The sequence below is a fragment of the Metopolophium dirhodum genome, chromosome 8 (assembly GCF_019925205.1).
Source record: "Metopolophium dirhodum isolate CAU chromosome 8, ASM1992520v1, whole genome shotgun sequence".
NCBI lineage: Eukaryota > Metazoa > Arthropoda > Insecta > Hemiptera > Aphididae > Metopolophium > Metopolophium dirhodum.
Window position 1 is genome coordinate 8555120 of NC_083567.1, and position 22318 is coordinate 8577437.

Here is a 22318-nt window from a genome sequence, read left to right on the forward strand (position 1 = left end):
TCCATCGACGGTGGAGCGTTCAAAATGATTTCTCCGGTCAGTGAGTAACGATTTTTGAAACCGCCACCCACAAAGCGTGCGAATAAACGCGTCACACGAAATGCAAAATGTTTAGACACTTTTGTGTAGTTTGGGGCACATGTGTACACTTTCGTAGTCGTAACAATAGTAACTTCATACGACGTACGCAACGTTTATGGACCGTAAGCAATAAATAAAATTAACAATGTTGCAACTGTGCAAAAGTATGAAAATAATTTCAAATATTATAATAATATGATTATTAAAAATTCCAGACATGATAGTTTGGTTTATACGTGAAATTTCATACTTTTGTTTGCGACAACTATTATAGTAAAATTATTATAATAAATAGGAAATAATTCATAATACACTAAATTATTTCAAGAAACGGTTTGATTGTAGATAATAATATCCTAAACGATATCTATAGGTATGTAAACTTAAGTTTCGTATATTTTGTCATAATTTGTGTTTAAAAACATTGGATGATATCAAATAAATTGAACTATAGCATTGAGTGATGACTATGCGTATTGACTATTTAGTAGGTATAATAGGCATTGACAAAGTATTAAATTATTCACTATTCGGGATTCAACATTCGGTATAAGCGTATAACTGAACAATACGTTTAATATTTAATAATATGTGATTCGTGTTGTTAGTTAAAAGTTGAAACATGAGGATTTATTTCAAGATAGTATAAAGTTAACAATTGTACACACAAAAGACGTGTAATGCATAAATTATAATTTCATTCTGCCTATTTGAAAAATTGTTTTCGTTAGAATATTGATTATAGCTATTGGTCAAAAACTATTGGTGTATCAATAGTTTAAATGTATAAATATGTTTACTCTCTTCATATTATTATTATTATATTATATAGTTTGCTGTTATAACGATGGTACCTACCTAGTCGAACTAAACACATGCTCAACCTTTAGGGCAGTTGCTATACGCCTATACACCGTTAAAACAACCCTCGGGGTTGCCAACTGTTGATTTTGTACACCCAGTTGAAGTTATTGTATTTCAACGTAACTAGTTAAATTTTAAATGGTTTTAAATGAATTGATTTTTTGTGGATAATGGATACATTATACCAATATGGGACGTCTACAACTGGCAATGAGTACCTTAACCGAGAAGCCGGGTACTGTGAGTAGGGTTTTAGTTTTATTCGTCTTCTTAGTTCTTGTACATAAACCACGATAAAGTTTTACGTGGCAATAAGTTCAAAAATAACAAAAATCAATTCCGACCAAAGAAACAGGTTTGACCGATTTTTCAACCGATAATCAGACATGAACGCCGGAAGACGATATCGCGTGTCATGCGGAAACCACATCCCGGACATACACCGGCCGTCCTGGCTGCCCTGTTTCCGTTGAATACCGTCACACACATTTCTCATGATTCCCGTAAGGGTGTTCTTCCCATCATGTGATGCAATTATGGGATACGTCTAAAGAGATTTTGTTTGTAATGTGAAACAGCATACAATTATTTTAAATGCATTTATGCGCTATTAATTTTACTAGCATAATAAAAATACTACGATTTTTTGCATAATGTTAAATATAAAAAGCGGGTAAGTGGATGTAGCTCTGCTGTACAGTAGGTGACAAGTCGGTCACTGTATAATGGATTGTATTAAATTGGAACTCAATGATATCACATCATTGTTTACGAAAAACGATTCTGAGCGGAGACGGTTTGTCAGTCTGGATATTATATTTTATTATAGCCTGTAAGTTGAACTAATATTATACATTACAACAAAATAACTAAAATCATTATTTTTATTTTTATTCGTTTCTTTGGCTCAGAATCTAAAAACGTTTAATATTTACACTTTTGAACGTGATTTGAAATTTAATCGAAATAAGTTGTAACAGCCTAAACAAGAACATAATATAGGTATTCAAACTTTTATAAAACAGTATAAAATATTAAAATGTAAAGCAAAAAGATTCCCACCATATTTGTTCGACAAAGGTATCTCTTTCAAAAAATGTTATCCTCGAAAATTGTTGTTGAATATAAATTAATGAAATCAAAATTCAATTGTTTTTTAGTGTAAAAAAATGAACTTGTCAAAACGGTCAACAAATATGTTAAATAATAACAATGGTTTAGGATACATTTTTTTTCCATTTCCAAGATGTTTAATTTGTTACTTAATTTTTTTTAAATAAGTTATTAGGAAACTAGTTTGGCTTTTTTCAAAGCATTTAGGTGCAAAAATGTTGTTATAAATATAATTTCTTATACATATTTTTCCATTTAATATATTTTTGTTCGGTTATTTTTCTTTGGAATATTTTTGGACACAATTATTCTTGTGTAATATACTAAATACTAATTTATAAATTGTTAACATATTATATTATTAAGATCTATGTATACTTATTATTACTAATTAACTAAGTAATTATCGAAATGCCAAATATCATGGCGATAACCGGATATAGATATTTATATAAAAATATATTATAGTTAATGCAACCATTGAACTATTATATTATAAAGTTCATTATATTATTTACTACTCAGCCCATGTTATGCAATAAAGGTAAACATAAGCAATAAGCAATATTATAGAATAAAGTGAATAAACACTGAATACGTCGAATCCATCTAATCAAGGAAATGTACAATTATACCTAGTAAAATTGAATAATCGTATTTATAAAATATTTCTAATATTATGCTGTTGGGCATTCTTAGGTGTTCTATCTATAGTTATTAATAACAATATACAATTATATAACTATAAGTTAATACAAGGACCTAGTGTCTTGGTATATTATATAGTATTTCATAATAAACACAATTATGGTAATAATAATGAAAATAATAAATAATTCATCACACTGAATGTTATAAGAAAATTAAATAGATAAATATAATATATTTTAATTTTTGTTTTGACTGTTTTGAGTTTTGAGTTTTAGTACCTAATGATGTTGTTATAATCCATATTTATGATATTCTAACACAATATTATACATTTAATACATCGACTTTTCCTAAAACAATCGCGCATAATGTAATTCAGAATAATTTTACCACGAATCGTTTGTGTATGTTAGTAAGTACCTTGTACCTATGTATAGAATATAGATCAATCATAAAAACAAACACAATTTATTATAATATTAGAAAATAAGATAAAATTTTTATTTTGTCTAATAAAATAATCACAAAAACAATATTTTGTTTATGATATTCAACATTATTTGTGATTTATCTGCTGCTAAAGGTAATCATATTTTTATCAACCATCAAAACATTATCCACCAAGATAATGATCATTATTTTACTTTTTGAATACTTTATTGAAAAACACGAGACAAAAGAATAAGAACATAAAAAAAATATTATAAAATAAGCTAACTATACTGTTAAATAATGTATTTGCTGTCCACAAAATATACATCATACATTTATAATACTAATAGCTGCATAGTTAGGTACTTTTAGAAAAAAACATGTTTCCATCCTCTGTATCCTTTTCGGCTTATTTTAAACTACACAACATTCAAATAATTTCAAAAATATTCATATTGTGCTATAATAATCCGTTGGTAGTTTTTATCAAAAATATTATGGTAGTTTAATTTTTACTTTTTAGGTCGTGGTTACCTTTTAAAATTGAATGTTTAATACAATATATCATATATGATTTTAAGGTTATTACTTATTTAGTATTTATTAATTTTTGTTAGTTCATAATATAAAATAATTGAGTAGTTTGAATAGTTTTCCCTTTAATATATTTTATTTTTTTATATTAATTTTTGAATAAATACTTAATTCTTTAATGAATATTAACTAACTTATTAAATATAATGCTTAAGACAAGTTTATGTATTGTAATATATTTTAGTTTAATTTATTAGAGAAAATTCTAGATGATTTTGTATGCATGTGTTTTATAGCCTATACTCTATAGAATAGTATGCCACTGCATCAGTTATCAATATAATATAATATAATTTATTAATCAGTTTAAGGCGTTTGAAGTAGGCAATTTTCATACACAAATGTAGAATACCGGAAAATAAAAACCGTTGAAAATTACCAATCAAAATGACACATCAGGAACATATGGTCATGTGTGCAAGCAGGGGTGACTGCAAAGTTACATCCTGTATAGGTTGTTAGCACGTGAATACAATTATTAATTTATATTCTTTGGACTTAGTAATAATATTAAACATTCCCATTTAAATGTTTTTTTTCAATCTAAAATGTTTTACTCATGACCTGGTCATGATGACATTGTTTTTGAATAATTTAGGTAGGTAAAAAATAAAAATATGGTACTCATTGGTTATTTTGACTACCTCAGGTAACTCAATTCGTTTACTGAGACTACCACAGGTTAACACTTCATTGTTTTATATTATTTTAATACAATATTTGTGTCAGTTAAAAACTTTTTTTTAACAAAACCCCATTATAAATGTTTTAGATAGGTACTATTTAAGATATAAAAAACTAAATATATTAGGGACACCGTAGACATAAAATAAAACTACCAAAAAAAATCGAGAAAAATCTACATTCATACATTGGAATGAAAATAATAAATATTTTGAGTAGGTATATATATTATGTATTTATACGGTATTTAAATTCGAATTTATTACAAATAAATAAGTGAATAGGTACTCAAAATGTTTATTATTTTAATATACTATATAATAATATTGTTACCTTATGAAACATTAAAGTAATGAAGTTGGTATAATTTAATATTACATTTTATAATATAATGTAATTTAATTTATTCTGTGATCCATGGTGTTGTGTCTCTCTTACAGATTTTCACGCCTCCATTTATCCACGATTTTATTATAATTGTGCGAAGAATGTTAGTAATTCATTTTTAATCGTTTATAAATTATAATGATTGCGAATTATTGTTGTTGTTAAATAATAGTACTAATAATAACTAAGCAATAATACAGAGAAGAAATTAACATATTAGTAGGTATCTATAAAATGTAAAAGGTATTTAATATGTAGTAATATAGTATATAATATTATAAATTATTATAGGTATAGTATAATAAATTGAATATAAATTGTCTGATTGTCTGCGGTATAAAGCCATACAGAGATATGGACAGTATTTAAAATATATTATAATAAATAATAATATAGTTGTAGTACAAATTTTAAAGATTTTAAACAGTTGAAATACATTTTTCAATCTTATATAAGTCTTAATCATATACCTAACTATGTAAGTATTAAGTATCTACATTTTTATAAGACTATAAGAGTATAATAATTGTCTTCTTTATTTATTGTATACCTAATTACAAGCTAGCAGTGTCACAGTGATTAAAATGCGTCCTAAGTATAATATTAATGTAAAATACTTAACCGTGGAATTAAAAAAAAAAAATTGTATTACTGATATAGCAGTATTTAATACGATGTCAGTGGCTCAGTGCAATATTTGTTTTATGTCTGACCCACGCGCAACATAAATAAAACACTTTCACATAAAATCATTTTTTATGATTTTGTAAATTTAAATGATGTTTAAATTGTTTTGAGACAATACATATTAAACATCCATACAATGTCATACCTTCAAAAATATTATTCTCTATCATTTTTGTAATGGGTGATTATACCCTAAGATTAGGTATTCAGAACATAAAAAAAAAATGATTCTGCGTAAATGCGTTTTTCTATGTTGCGCGTGGGCCCATAGGGAGAAAACAAACAGTACGTTGATATCCTCTTAAGGAAGATCAGGGATGGTCGGCAACGGAGTATACCCTACAAGGCTACAACAGTTACCTATTTAGAAATATATTGATACGAACATACGCAGTTAATCCATTAGAAAAATAAGCATAGAGCAATGGTGTACGTCGAACGATTCAAACGAAATACCGAGTGACATTGATCTTTGATCATAGACTATAATAATAATAATATTATTTTCAATTTTGTATTATTGCCATGATATTTGAACGAAAAAATGGCGGTCTATTATGTACCACTATTTATCTGACTTATCACCGTGACCACGGTTTAATATTTTTTAAATCCACGACTTAATAGATACCACAATATTTGCTATCACGACAATAATAAATAACAAATAATGATAGCGGGGAATTTTCAAAATATAATTCTTCCGAATTTCTTCGTCACCCTCAATTTTTTTAGTTTAAATTTATCAGACGATGATTCTGTAGTTAAAATGGACAAGACAGCCGTGTTCAAAGCGTATGTCAAGACTATCAAAACGAGAAACAGGGCGTTCGGGTCTCCAGCACCGCCACAGGTGGATATTCTGAAGCAACGTAAGCCACGTAGAGACGAATTTTCTCGTAGGGCTAAGGATATCGTCAACGATCTAGTCAAGCTAACAGACTTCTTGAACCGCCACTTTAAGGACTATATCGACGTCCAGGCTTTTAATCAGCAGACTACGTTAACAGATGCGGACCGTGACAAAATCGATATTGGCGCGCAGCACATCATCAAAACGTGCGGTCAACAGTTGATCGTGCTCAAAAAGAGTTTGACAGGTGATTGCAGTCAAATTGACGATCATAGATGGCAGATCATACGCTATGTTGAATGGCGGCAAAAATCCGTTACTAAGTTGTTTGCAGAGATCAAAGCAACTCGAGCCCAAAGGTGTCTAGAGTATGAAAACGTTTCAAAGTTGAGCAACTTAACTCACGGTTTTCAACCCCCAAAAGAAACCAATAACGCAGCCGCTGTTGAGTATGAAGCTGCTGACCGACAGTATGCAGCTCAACTAGATGATGAATTGTCACCAGAAGAATTGCAAATGTTCGAAGCCGAAAATATAGAAATGTACAATGAATTAAATCAATTATCAAATGAAGTATGTACAACTTTACTTTAGAATTGTTTCGTTTGCTAACTTCTTATTGAGCTGAATTTTCTCTTAGGTGAGGAATATAGAGTCCAAAGCTGTACGAATCGCTGAGTTACAAGAGTTGTTTACTGAAAAAATATTGGAACAAGATCAGGATCTCGAGAGGATAGACACAATCGCAGTTAATACTACTGAGAACATTGTTGATGCTAACACTGAAATAAGATCAGCGATACAAACCAACGCTGGTCTTAGAGTGTATATATTGTTCTTTATATTAGTACTTTCATTTACCTTACTATTTTTAGATTGGTACAATGATTAAATGTGATATGTTATACCAAAACCACAACTAAAGAAAATTGTCATTGTTGAAAGTGATTTGGATAAGGTGAACTTGTTGTGAAGATTTTATGTATCTTTGGTTATTAATTTATTAAGTTTGATATAGTATTATTTATTCATTCAGCTGTTTTGATATTTCTTGCAAACAATTATCATTTTTTTAAACTTTTGAAATACATAGAAGTTGTTTTAACATTTCAATTATTATAATCTGAATCCACGCAAGTCATTAATTTTCACTGAAAATAATAAAATTAAAAATAATTATGAGTTGCATTCAATGGCAAAATGTATATACAAATATTTTATATAATAAATCGTGAAATTGTTTTAAAACTATTTTTTATTATAAAAACAATACACACAACATAGTACAAGATAAAAATAAGCAATGAGTTGGATAAAAAAATTGAAGGTATTTAAGGAATTCAATTTTTTTCAAACTGAACCTCAACATATGCAAGAAGGTAGCAGTGTAAGAGAAATTTGTATTTACGCCATGCGTTAATGAAATTTTGAACCAGTTGTGATTCATTAAAATGATTAAATAGTAAATTAGACGAATATTGTACCTAATACAAAAATTCATGCCGTTTGGTATATTGACTGTTGAATAGTAGAACAGTATAACTAATAGTTTTACTCAAGGAGTATTTTCAAAATATTTTTCACACGCTTAATAAACAATATTTTGACTAAGTTATCTTAATAAATGCTTTTTCAAGCCTAAACGCTAAAAATATTAACTAGATGTATCATTATTTAGTTAATAGATCTGATGAAACAAATTAATAATTATCAGATTTATCTAACTCTTAATTATAATTTAAATTGTAACATATTTTTATGTCAGGGGAAAGGGGTTTTTCAACTTTAGTCACAGCTCTTATGATTTTCAAAAATAATTTAAACATTTCATACAAAAAATGATAATAAAATAACCAAATTTACATTATTTATTGCGGTCGTGATTTCCTTGATAATAACCAGAAACTAAGATATCTTTGTTCGTGATAATAACCGTGACACCTCTGGGAGCCATGACGCACAAATTGAAAACCTGTTCCATTTGGTAATCATCCCAGTCCACGGGGTCTTGGAATTTTAACGCTATTAAATCCTCACGAGTGTATAATTAAATAAATATTGTTAGAACATACTTTTCTAGTTATTCAGTTGCATAAAACAACATAATAATTGGTTTTTTTTTTTTAAAGTAAGCTTATGTCACTTTTATATATATATATATATTTATATGTATATCTTTAATCGTGCTTTATGTTGAAATTGTTGAATAAATTAGTGATATAATATAATTTTTTATAATACCCATATATTTAAATAAGTAATTTTGTTTTGTCTTTGGTAGATAAAAAAATATTAAGACCATCTTGTCTAAGGCTGTGCTAATTTCTATTTATTGTGACCGAGATGATCTCAGACTTAGATCATATTGTTATGAATAGGTATATGATATTATAACATATTATATACTATTGGCGGTAATGTATTATACAATATAATATAATAAATTTGTTATAGTCATTTGCCGTATTTTTTTATCATGGTATAATTATTAAATTATTTCAATAAATTTGAAATAAATACCGACTGCTTTAGCATATCAATTATAATACAACTAAAGCCATAAAATATTTCACTGAAAACAATATAATATAAAATTGTACTTGAAGTTTTTAAAAATACACCATTCAATATGATCAGTTGAATATAGTAATAAATGGTTGCTTGGAACTTGATGACATTTATAATCCAGAAAAAATACAAACTGATTGTTCTGCTAATTGCTCTAGATGTACAAATATTCATTGAACAATCTGCAAAATAGTGTGATTTCATTATTATATATTAAATTGAGAGAAATACAATAGCCACTAGAGTGAATTATAAAAATACAAAAATGATTACAAATTTTTTATTTTACTTTATTTAGTTACATGTAACACTTAGAACTTACAATCTCAAGTTCATAAGTTTCTCGGTTTTAATATATTTTTTAATTGAACTAACTATGTACAAACATATTGATTGTGTTAAATTATTTTCTAAAAAAAAAATTTTTTCATTACATCATTGATTACAAACACAAGTATTTATAATCAATGATAATAGATATACACAAATATATAATAAATCATGACATTGTTAAGAGCATTCTGCATTATATAAAAACAATTCATTTGTGAAAAAAGTAATAAAAGTAAAATTATAAAGAAGATAAAAGTGGCAATAAGACAATGCATTAGTAGATTGAAAAGGAAAAGGCCCAATTTGTTGTATATTTGAAGGAACTTTAGATTTTTTAAATGCCAAATAAAAATCAAATGGCAAAACGCTCAATGTATGCAAGTAGTTGAAATACTGATGAGTACAAAGGAGGAATTTTTATACGCTACACATTATCATTTTGAACCTCAGTCGTAACTCAATAAAAAAATATATGTAATATATATATAATATATATATATATGCACACATACATAAATATAAAACAAAAATTATAAGACTGATAATAACTCAAAAATAATTATTTTTGATTTCATATAAATTATAATCCATACATGAATAATAAGTATTTGAAATTACGTTAATGCTCGTAACTGAGATTAAGTACTTAATCCACTGAAGGTTTGAAGTACTGTTAATATTGTAACGTTCAGTGCATGATAGCTAAAGTAATTTAGGGTTGAGAGATGTAAAATGTATTCGTTAGGGTTTGTATTTTACCAAAGGTATATTTTTTGTTTGTAGACATTTGTCACACACCCACTCAGCGTATACTTCAGCAGTAAGTAACTGGAACGCAGGCTCCATTAAGCCTGTACAAACCCTGAAAATATTTACAATACATTAATATTATAATTAAATTAAATTATATATTTATTATATAAATGTCTATTCAATAATAGTGTGATGCACAATGCTATCAATATTGAATACATTTTCAGATATTTATGTGAGAAAACATCGAAAAAACATCAATATTGATATCAAAATATTTGTATTTTTTATTTATTTATCTCTGGATAACAAATAAATTAAATTTTTTCATCAGATAACGCCAAACAACAATATAAGTATATTACATATAATTTGTTTGACAGAATTGTAATAAAGAGCTATTAAGAGTCCAAAAAATCTGTTGATACACTTTTTTATCGATATTATGAAATTGATACCTATTGTTTGTTATTTAATATTACGATACAATATCAATATAAATGAAAAAATATCTAAACTTAACAAAAAATGGTTGTGCAACACTATACATTCATATAATAATACAAATATATTTATTTCATATTTTTAATAAATACCTATGAAACCAAAAATTACAACCAGATTCACATAAGACAGCTTGATCATTGTCATGAACTTCTTTATGACAGTTACCACAAGGATAAATTGGTGGGGCATTTGGATTCTGTGGATTAAATACCATTGGTTGATCATGAGGGTATATCTGAAATCATTAAATCATTAAAAGTTCAGATTATAAGCAACTATAATTTATAAATAATTTTATACATATATTTCGCATTTAAATATACAATGTGATTACAATTAAAAGTAACACTAAATATTTTAGCTAGATGAGCATTAATTTGATTAGGAATATGTTTACTGCATACACTGCAGCGGTGGCAGTATTCTATTGTTTTAGCGACGTCAACGCTACTAACACAGTATGTGTGGGCCTTTAAGGTCTTATAATGACACTTGATTTTGAAACATTCAATTTATTTAACCTTTTTGTTTTCATAAAATGCGTAGCAAAACAATATTTTTTAATTGGAATTGCACCTTTTTTTAGTTTGGATTTGTCAAGATAAAAACACTAGATGTATTAAATTTGTAAATTCATTAAAAGATAGTCAATTTTACTGATATCTTAATTATTGTAACACATATTTTGATATATGTATAGAATATGAATAAAAAAAATGGTATAATTCCACTTTGGGTAAATATAATGCCAAATTCATGTTCATTACTCTTGAATGATTTTAATTGGATGAACATTCAAGCTTTAATTGAAGTAATCACAATAACAATTTAATAATTGTTAATCTTTACTCGTTTTATAAAATTAAATAATACAATATAATTAGTAAAAATAATAAAAAACAATAAAATTAAGACTTTTTAAACTTTAGTACTTTACCATAGGTACTATTAGTACTTAAATACTTCACCATAGGTTACCATGGATGTTTGCTTTAAAATCTGCATAGAATATTAATGATTGTGATTTATTCTAAATTTAAAAACAATTGTTGAGATTTTAAAGTAAATACCTGATTAAAATGTGAATGTTTAAAACATTTTCTAATGTATAAATTAACTTATGAACCGAAGGAAAGAATAAATTGGAAATAAAAATTGTCTAAGTATAGTTGATAGCAGACTTTTTTTTTTTTTACTTAATATATTGTACAGTTTTATGCTTATTTTTAAAAACACTTTGTTTCAAAATAGATTAATTCTTCAATCAAATGTAAAAATATAATTACCATGAAAAACCAATTGGTATTTTCTTTTGATGAATAATATTTTTATTTCATACTTTTATTAGTTAAATTGAAATATTTACTTCATAATACAATCAACAAATTTGATAAATTATTTTTATATTTAATAATAAGCCAATCATTTTGAAATATTTGTATTAAGTAGGTACTCCAATTTATTGACAGTCAACAGATTAGTCGTATAATATTAAATAATGTCAGGTTTACTTAATACTTATAAAATTATATCTAATATTTATTTTATAACTTTGCTTCTATTGGCTATTATTAAAAAAAAAAAAAAGACCGAATCATACTGGTTAACCAGGCCAAATATTTAGAAACACTTCAAGTTGTGATTACCATATAGTATATTTTTATATTATTATTATATTATATATTATTTTTATAAAAATCATAAGTATTCGAGATCTCCAAGCTACATTCAATAACAACCTCTTTTAAATCATCCCACTGAACTCTATTACACAGTTTTAATCAGAATCATTATCTCAAAAATTAATTTTAATTTTAAATTATATAGTAGTGTTAGTTAGAAACTATTTTCATTGATTACCGCTGAGCTTAAATAATATCGCAAACAAACCATTAAGAAGCCTGACTACCGTGTCAATTTTAGATCAAAAGACCTTAAGTTTTGACAAAATTAAAGTTATTTTACGTTATCTGAAATGATTCTGAAAAAAATTATAACAGCAGAAAATTGTCTATAGATCGTACGGAATACCTTTTGAAAAAAAAATCTTATATTATTGTAAACTGTAATTAAAAACTTGAAAATATGAGTTTTTTCAAATCATAATTAAAATTGGAAAGTATTTTGTACAACCTACAGTAATTTTTCTGCTGAATTCAAATATTTTTTCAGAATTAAAATCAGACAATGTTAATTTTGTCAAAACAATAAATAAGTTGTCGTAAAATGTGTATAGTAAATTTTTTATTGTTATCGAGTTGTTGACATGTGCATGTGTGTACAAGAGTGATGCCCGCATTGAATTTCACTCATAGTAATAATCGTTTACAACTAACACATATCCCAGGCGGCTAAAATTAGATTAAAAATTGCCAAAATGTTGTCCTTTAAATAATAGCCATAGCGAGAACCCTTAATTAAAAATGCAACATTAAATCAACCCATAATAATACAGATATGGTTTATACATATAATACATATATTATATATAAATCAAATCAAATTAATTTAGTTTATAGATTTAATAATATATTCTTGTACCTTTCCAGCCGATACTGGCATTGGCTTAGAATTAGGTCCAGGCCCATATCCACCTGGTTGTTGACTATTAGGTATTTGAGAATGATGCATCATAGGGGGCATAAGTCTATGTTGTTCAGAAGGTTGTGGTGGACCTCGCATCATTTGGGGACAGGGCATACCTCTTGGACAGTTCATCATATTACTGGGTCCTGGCATACTATTGCACTGCTGATTTGACATTGGTTGCCTACAAGCCATGGAAACAGATGTCATGTTGTTGGATCCTGGACACGGAGGCCCACGTACTGGACACCCATTATTGTCTACTGACATGTGTGGACCCATATCATTCATGTCTGCTGAACTTACTGGCATATTCATAGACATTGGACTATTTGTTAAAGGTGAAGGCCCACCTCGACCCATCATCATGGGACTGCCACCAGGACCTGAGTTAGGATGACCGTTAAGTGGTGAAGGACCCATTGTCATGGGACTAGACATTGGTGGATGAATGTTCATATTGGTATTTTGAGGTATGGGACTACCCATAGGCGAAGCACAATTCAGAGACGGTTTTACCATGGCAGCACATTCCATAGGGCTGTTGCCACGCATATTTGGCACCATATGTGGACTGCCCATAGCAGAAGGACTTCGATTCATAGATAAGGCATGTGGACTATTCCCTGGTGCACCACAACTCATCATAGGGGGTCCGCATACCATAGGATTTCTATGTGGGCTACTACCACAAGGTCCACCCATTGGGCTACCCATAGGTGGACCACAATTCATAGGTGAGCCACCCATTTGGTGGCAAGGGCTACCAGACATCATGGGTCTAGAATTCATCATTTGTCTGTTCATATGATTTGTGTTCATAACTTGTGGTGGTGGGGTGTCATCAAAAGGGTTTGAAGCAACTATAGTATCTCCATAACCTAAAAAAAAATTGAATGTTTATATTATTAATATGAATTTAATATAATTTATAACATATTATTATTATTTATTATTTAATTCACTAAATGCAAAATATGGTTAGTTGGATAATAATAGTTTAATAATTCACCAAAGTACAAGATATAAATTGGTTATGGTAATGGCATTATAGTTTTACATTTTACTTAGGACATAATATACTAGATATACAGAGGTGAACAACTGTTTTTGAGGTACCTGAAATACTATATACTTATAACTACTATATGGAAACATTAGCAATATCGAGTAGTTAAACAAGGATTAACAATCTTTAAGCTATAACACGTTCAACACCTATATCAATACAGTGTTTATATCAGTAAATGGGCATCCATGGCTGATGTTAATAAATATGTAACTGACAAGAGTAAATGGGGCCATGTACATTTGAAATGGAAATTCATTAACGTATTGACTATTATATAAAATCTACCATATTCACAAGCCGCAACCGGCGCTCGCAGGTAAAATCACAATGTCCACCAATGCTCGCATGTAGAATTGACGGTGACGTTGAATGTACTAAGTTTAGTTGATTTATAGATATTTCCAATATTTATCAGTAGTATACTAATAGATTTTACTTCCAATTAATAACATGTTGTTTAGGATTCTTAGCGAAGAAAATTAAGAATTTATTGAATTTTGATATTATGTTCTTGTTTAAAATTGTTTATTTTTATAAGTATTATAATATAAATGTATGAATCTTTTTTTTCTGGTTCAAGCGCTAAAGTTTTAATTAAAAAAAAACAAAATATCTAGATTTTGTTGTAACAGGTTAGAAGCTTTAATTTTAATATTGTATGAAGATTTTTTTTTCTTAAATTACGTGCAGTAATCTAAGCTGTATTAATCATTATTATCAGCATGTAATAGCAAAATATTATATTTGTTTTAACATTATTGTCTACAGCCAAAACAGGTTCTCATACAGTATAAATATGCTAAATCATAGTTATGTCATATCTAATCACATGTTTTATGCTTATCGGCACGTTCTTGATAAATTAGATAGAAGTTTGATGTTAGCTCATAATTTACTACAAAGAAAATTTAGTTAACAATTGTTCGTGACCTACTAAACTATGTGACATGTATGCGTGTGAATTAATATTTTTATCCGCTGTGGTATTAGTAGTTTTTATTTTTAAAATTATTTTATGAACATTTTGAAAGTTCCTAATTAAAACTCAATAAAAAAATAGATTAAACAATATCATAAAACAGGTGAGATTTTCTATGGTTTATTCTAAAATACCAAATAAAATGTTGAGATCTTTATTGGCAAGAGAACGTTGACCAACACATAATTTGAGGAAAAATAATATAAAACTATACTTTCATAAAAAAATTAGTAATCAAATCCTTTAAATTAAATGCTTTTAAGTTTTGGATTTTTTAAAGACTAGGTATTCAAGAATGTTATTCAGTACTGAGTATTGACATAAATATATATTAAATAAATGTTTATTTCATCATTAATGAAATAAAATGTACGCATATGAATAGGTTTTTATAGAGATATTATTAGAAATGAACTAAAAGTTTTAATTTAGAAAATATAGTTCGTTAAATTCCTCAGAAGATTTTTAAAAATATTTATTAAGTTTTTGGAGTAGGAAAACTAAATATTAATTAATGACGATTTATTAAAGTCGATTTTAATTGAGGTTGAATTAAATAAATAATTTTGAAGTCTATACCTGTTAACATATATTTGATTGTTTATAAATCTAAAATACATTAAAGACCTTTAAAAGTTCAAAATGTATGGTGTATTATACTTATCTTATCTTTAATGTTCAATCTAAATGGAGCTATTATCTATAACTATGAATTTGTGTGCATATTATTCTAAATTCTTTATTGAGATCTATTTAAGATTTATCAATGAAATGAGTTATAAGGTAATGGATCTGGGACTATCTATAATAAAATTAGATAGGTTTCAAAAAAGATAAAATAACTTTGTTTAATATATTTTTCAATGTATATATACACATTTTAAACGAATACACAACCTAGCGTTAAATTAAATTTAGGACTTAAGTGTCTAACATTGAGTAGATAAAGGTTTAGGTCTAAATAGGAATATATTCTAATGATAATATTAGGTCTATTACATGACATATGTGTATATACTACTAATCCTTACACATTTTTCCCATATTATGTTCCATGTATAGTTTCCGTAGTATAGTCAATTTTTCTTCAAACATCCATAAAAAAAATTACCCTTATCGAATAAAATATTGGTTTGGTTCATTAGTTGAAGGCCAGCACAATAAATACCTAATATTGGGGGGGAATAAATATTGTAACTCTCACTAAAGCTTAAATATTATGTTTATTTAATTTTACCAGTTAAAGGTGGTGGAAGTAAATCTTGAGGTGATGGAGGTGGTGGTTGAGGTGCATGATTCGTCACAGTAGCAGCATTGGAAGTACGCCGCTTCTTCTTAGCTGGGGGTGGTGGTGGTGGATCTGGAGTCATCATGGGCGATTTAAACTCATTGCCCATAGGCAACATCCTATAAAATTAAAATAGGTAAATACAAATTACAAATTGTTCAAATATTTATTTTATAAATAGATAATTCAAATTAATTAGAGTTTATTAGAAATAAATTATTGAAGTTCACGTTATTGATCACAAGGTACTAGCTTTTAATGTATTATTCAGTACCAAATGAAATATCATCAGTCTTAACTTATAATGTTGGAGGCACTCAAATTATACATAAAAATTTAATACTTGAAACAAAATAAAATGATTGCCCAGTTTTTATTTAAGATTTAAAAACATTTTATATTATAGTTGGCAAAATGGTTTTTGATTCTTACTGAATAATATCTTTTTTTATCAATTAAACAAATTTTGATATTTTATTTTTATTTTTTGAGAATTATAATATCTGTACATTTTTAATAAAACAAGCCTAAATGATCTTATTTGTAAAAACACTAGAATATTGTATCTCTTGAGGCAAGTCGGCATTGGCACTTTGGTAAAATTAAAATATGTTTTAAAACATCAATGATTATTTACAATAAATTTATTTCAGTTTTTTACTATAGAAAACTACCTAACTGAAAAAAAATAAAAATAATAATAGCACATATAAGAACAATTTGTATTACCTACTACTTTTTAATTATCAATCTAATAACTACAATTTTCAGTTAAACCTTCAAAGAATTATTTTAAACTAATTAATTTACGATTGCAAGTACCTTATAACAACATTTGTTTAATATTTTAATTTTAATAATATATTTACACTATAACTACCACAAAAAATAATGTAATTTTTAATACCTGTCATCGACAAAAAATCAATAGAGTAATGATAGTTTAAAAATTAGACAAAACTTACTAAAAAATTATTTTAATTTATATTTCAAATTGTTTACTGCATTCACCAACAAATAATAATAACAACATCACATTACCTATTATTGATAATAATATTATATTATTAACAATAAGTTAAAAGGTTTAATTCAAATTCCAAGTACAACTAAGGTACCTTTGTTAAATTATATGATTTGTTAGTTACCTTAATTTTAAGAGTAAAAATAGAAAAATAAGATGATATACCTAAATATAATTAATAGAATAATAATAAACAAAGGTTGGCAAACAATTTGGTAAGTACCTGATTAATTGTTTAAACATTTTAAATTATTTTTAAGTACCTACAAAAAATAATGAATAAGGATTAGTTATTAGAATAATTTGTTTATGTGTTGATTTTATTATTTTAAGTATTATCATATATATTTTGATTATTAGGTATATCATAGTTTTATAGGGTGTTTTACATTTTACTCAAGATCGGTATTACCTTATTATATGAATTACCATTCACAAAACATAATTTCTAATTATTTAATAAAAAAAAAGAATACATACGAGCAGGGTCCACCCATTTTATTGAAATCGTCTGGATAACAGTGGCCTCTCTGCATATGAGGCGTCATGTCTTGACATTGATTGTAGTACGCCATTTGATTACGGCCTCTCGGTAACCTATTAGAAACAAACACACATGACCATTACAAGTATGTACACAGATGGACGACGGTAGATAAACGCATGTCCGGAAACTAAGAGCAACTTACGTGACGTAAGGGGCCATACCACCCATGTTGTGGCTCATTGCTGATAGATGGAACTCAGAGTATCAAATGCATCACAGCGATGACTGTGGCGTAAAAATCTGGAAACGAAAAAAAAAAAAAATTAACCGAAAAATAAACTAACTCGAAATACGCTGACGAAAAACCAAACACAGGTTAGTACCTACACAATATCTCGCGTCACGGTAATATTGTTGAATTGTGCAGGTAAAAATACATAATACTGTTATAACAAAATGATATTATTGTACAGTCGATCGTCTATTTTAAAATCGAGTCCATCGGAGTGAAGACTCGGACGGATCGAGCGACATCGTACATGAGACACGACGAAAAACGAAACCCGAATGCCTACGCCGTACAGTCGAGTGTGTGGAGACGTAGGTGTAAAAAAGAACCTCCCGTTCGCGCGATCGTATTTTTACATTTACACCACTCACGGAAAATTGTGACGGACGCGATTGGATTCTTCCTTCTACAGCGGCCGAGGACCGGAGTATGCTGCTGCTGACACCCGCCTGCTCTGCCTACGCTGCCATCGGCCGGCAATTATTTCCGTTTACGTTTCGAACGTGTACAGTATCGCATATAAAGCGTATAAACGTACGATACGTATATTATTATTATTATTGTAATACATATACACCGCCGCACACATACACGTATCACTCTCTATGTATATAAACTGTTATTATTTATATACATATATGTATTATATATCGCGTATATACATATATAATATATGTGTGCAAGACGACGCGCGCGCACGAACACGCACACAAACTCACGTATATACGGTCGCACACATGCACGCACGGATATACTCGGCGCGACGAGAGGAGTGAAGTGAAAAAAAAAAAATGAAATAATAATGTAATGAAAAAGGGCGAACGGTGGTGTGTACTCGACAGTCGACAGCCACAATGGCCGGCACGGACGTGTTGTTCAACCGCGGAGAAGACGATATTAAAAATAATAATAATAATAATAATAATAATAATGCGACGGCGGCGGCGGCGGCGGCCGGATTCTGTGCGTCCGAAAACGTTGATAGTAAAGGATTTCGTAAATCGCGAAAAACGTAAAACGTCGTCGTCGTCTTCAGTCGCGGTGTCTGGCTCGCGGGGTGGAGGGAGGCGACATAATAATAATAATAATAATAGTAATAATGATAATAATAATAATAATAGTTATAATAATAATGTGAAAAAAATGTTTGAGAAAAAAAAACCAAAACAATAATACACACGAACAGCGGTGGCGGCGGTGGCGGCCGGGGGTGATCAGACGGAGACGAAACGATAATGCGCGTGCATTGTACGGACGAGATACGGCGGCGAGAACGGATCCGCGTACGCGCTATATTTAGTAGTTGGACAAGGACGGCGGCAGACAGGAATGCCGAACGAAAACATCAATCGGCCGACACGATGTCGGTGACGTTGCAAGTGCGGGACGCTTGTAACATCCGTGACATTGCCCGGGACCGTGGTTACCGCGGTCGAAGACCGGCTCGCGGTCACACCAGTCGTCGTTGTAGTAGTTGTTGGTGCGTGTAGCGCTCGCCCCGCCGCCGCGCCCAGGGTGTATTGATCTCTCAATCGGCGGCGGCAGAGCGCCTTTTTTTCCCCACCGTTCCCGCGCCATCGACTCGTTGTGAGTCGTGACGTCGTCGCCGCCGTAGCATTGTGAGCGGCGAGCGCAGGCCACACAGCCACACGATCAGATTGCCCGACGGCTGTTCTTTTTTTTCCACATTATTATAATGATATTCGTTTTCGTGCTCAACGCCGCCGCAGTAATATTCATAATAATATTATATAAATGGTGTGTTCCAAGTTGTGTATAGCAGTGATATCGGCCATCGGGTGTGGGTTCTTATTTGTATGCTCCAGAGCGGTGACGTTGCGCACTTATAATATTGTCGGAGTGGAGACTCAAAACCCCTAAGATCGAGCATTTTTCTACAACCACCCACAAATATTACAACTATATTATGTCTATATACCACCCCCGCTTCACCCCCCCCCCCCCACCCTCACAACTAATCCCAACCCAGCCAATCACAAAAATTCCAAATAAATGGGATTTCGTGTACCTCTTCGTGACTACCCCCTCCCTCCCATCACCTTTCTTATACAAGTATACAACACTACGACGCCAATGCTCTCAAACACCCAGCTGCTTCCCACGCCACGGTATTGTGTATATGCTATAATGTATATTTGTGTGCGTGTATGTGTCTTAGTGTATATTATATTGTATACCTACCGCATGCACCTGTAACCGAATAAAAACTACCCCGACCCGCGAGGTTCACCGTCCCAGGAATACTGTGTACGTACCATGTATATAGTCATATAGATATATACACAAATACACAGTACATATATATATATACACAATATACATATATATCACACGTATATACTGTACACCCAAGACGATAAGGTTTTTATGTCTGCCGGCTGCTGCAGTAGTATACATACGAGTTTTATTTTTTTTGTTCCGTCTTTCGGTTTAATGGTTTTTCAGCAAATCAGCAACGTCCCTTTATCCCCACTACCCTCGTCATAATTTGGATCAAAATATTATAGAAGAAAAAAAACAATAATAAAACAGGTTATTCGATGACGGTCAACTTGAAAATATAATAAAACGTGAATATATACACGCCACTGGTGTATTGAGATTGAGAATGATTTTAAAGACGATAAAAACGTCGGAATTCTGAAGTTTTTTTTGGTGAACATTTTTATTTTTGATTTAATTACAATACAAATTATTAAAAATATGTATCTGCCGACGAAGAATAATGTTATTTAATTATTACCGAAAATGGTACGGTTTATTTTCGAAAAAACATTAACTACACAAACATTTTTCATATAAAACAAGTTATAAGTATATTATGTATTTATGTACCTATTGTTTGTTATTTTCGGAATTATTATAAGCCCACACAACCACACGGTACACACATTATGCAACTTAATATTATTATTTATTATATAATAACTGATTTATATGCATAATAATATTAATAATAATTAATATAGCTGATAAGTATTGTAGGTTAATATTTATTGACAATTTGTTGTGGTCTTTTAATGCGTACCTAAATAGACAAACAAAAAACAGTGGTGTTAGATTGATTAAAAATTTGTCTAGCTGGTTTTAAAACTGTCACTCAGTGGCATAAAATATTTCGAAGGTGAAAGTGCGGGTGACAATTCCACGGGTACCCAAAACGGTTCAATCGGCTTGGGTAAAAAAAAAAATACCTTCATTACGTCCAAACACCTGACCCCCACGTGTTAACAAAACTACAAAAAGGTTTTACGAGCCGTCTGGTTTTTACGAAATATTTTTTTTCACAACTAGCTACCATTGCCATTCGAAATATATTCAGTTTGGTATTATAACTTGTAAATGTTATAATAAATTATTCGTCATTCGTTTCAATTACTTAACCCAGAAAGAAACTTGACTATAATAATATATACCTAATTGACTATTTAGTATTTTTACAGTTTACTCATGAATATTATTTTATTTTATTTTATTTTTTACATACTAATTTATCATTTACTAAAGGTAGTGTAATTGTGTAGTCGTAGATACATAGATAAAATCTTATTCTCTATAGAAAAATACTCTTTATATGTCGATTTATAATATCGACACTATAAATAAACAAGCAAAATTTGGAATTTATTTTAACTTAATTTACTCAAAACTTATTTTTATTACACTAATGTCTAATAGCATATCTATACTCACAGTTTGTTTTTAAGTAATAATATATTATAATAGGCACCTATTGTAAATATACTTTCTGAATAGTTAATTCTGTATTGAAATTAGAAATCATGCCGTGTTTTAATATTAAATAGATAGGTATACATTTATCAAAATATTTAATTTTTCATAAATGTGAATCGTCGAGATTTCGAGGTTATTAGATTTACTTTGGTCGTCAACAATTTATTTGTGAATGTTGAATAATTTATTCAAATTTTAAAGGGCATTGTATACCTGTTGTCTTTGTATATAATAATATGCACACCATTGCATTAAGTCCAACACAAATATACAATAAATGATATACGGTGTGGATATCACAATTGATAAATCCTTATTGATCATTTGAAT

At 29.1% G+C, this 22318-nt stretch overlaps 2 protein-coding genes across 5 annotated transcripts; one reads left to right on the forward strand and one right to left on the reverse strand.

Annotated features, from left to right (window-relative positions):
• Window positions 1–6025: 6025 nt before the first annotated feature.
• On the forward strand, window positions 6026–7453 carry LOC132950062 (syntaxin-18). Its single transcript, XM_061021266.1, has 2 exons — window positions 6026–6919; window positions 6987–7453. The coding sequence occupies exons 1-2, from the start codon at window positions 6164–6166 to the stop codon at window positions 7236–7238; spliced, it is 1008 nt and encodes a 335-aa protein (XP_060877249.1). The 5' UTR covers window positions 6026–6163; the 3' UTR covers window positions 7239–7453.
• A 1472-nt stretch (window positions 7454–8925) lies between these two features.
• On the reverse strand, window positions 8926–19496 carry LOC132950060 (protein pygopus). 4 transcript variants are annotated; one of them, XM_061021265.1, is made up of 8 exons: window positions 18331–19496; window positions 18146–18243; window positions 17937–18053; window positions 16382–16551; window positions 13049–13974; window positions 10597–10742; window positions 10007–10109; window positions 8926–9096 (listed from the first exon to the last, which is right to left on the reverse strand). In XM_061021265.1, the coding sequence occupies exons 2-8, from the start codon at window positions 18181–18183 to the stop codon at window positions 9085–9087; spliced, it is 1512 nt and encodes a 503-aa protein (XP_060877248.1). In that variant the 5' UTR covers window positions 18184–18243; window positions 18331–19496; the 3' UTR covers window positions 8926–9084. The 4 variants fall into 4 exon arrangements, with proteins under 4 accessions (XP_060877248.1, XP_060877246.1, XP_060877245.1 ...); XM_061021263.1 differs by lacking the exon at window positions 8926–9096 and having other exon boundaries at window positions 9181–10109; window positions 18604–19494; XM_061021262.1 differs by lacking the exon at window positions 8926–9096 and having other exon boundaries at window positions 9181–10109; window positions 18331–19494.
• Window positions 19497–22318: the final 2822 nt, after the last annotated feature.

What these genes read in the sequence shown, in the direction of transcription:
- LOC132950062 (XM_061021266.1), top strand. Translation starts at nt 6,164, where the DNA reads ATGATAGCGGGGAATTTTCAAAATATAATTCTTCCGAATTTCTTCGTC. An exon ending in TAAATCAATTATCAAATGAA is followed by an intron (nt 6,920 to 6,986) that starts GTATGTACAACT and finishes ATTTTCTCTTAG; the next exon opens with GTGAGGAATATAGAGTCCAA.
- LOC132950060 (XM_061021263.1), bottom strand. Translation starts at nt 18,183, where the DNA reads ATGAGCCACAACATGGGTGGTATGGCCCCTTACGTCAC. An exon ending in GGTATGGCCCCTTACGTCAC is followed by an intron (nt 18,054 to 18,145) that starts GTAAGTTGCTCT and finishes TGTTTCTAATAG; the next exon opens with GTTACCGAGAGGCCGTAATC. An exon ending in TGTAATTTTTGGTTTCATAG is followed by an intron (nt 10,110 to 10,596) that starts GTATTTATTAAA and finishes AAATATTTTCAG; the next exon opens with GGTTTGTACAGGCTTAATGG.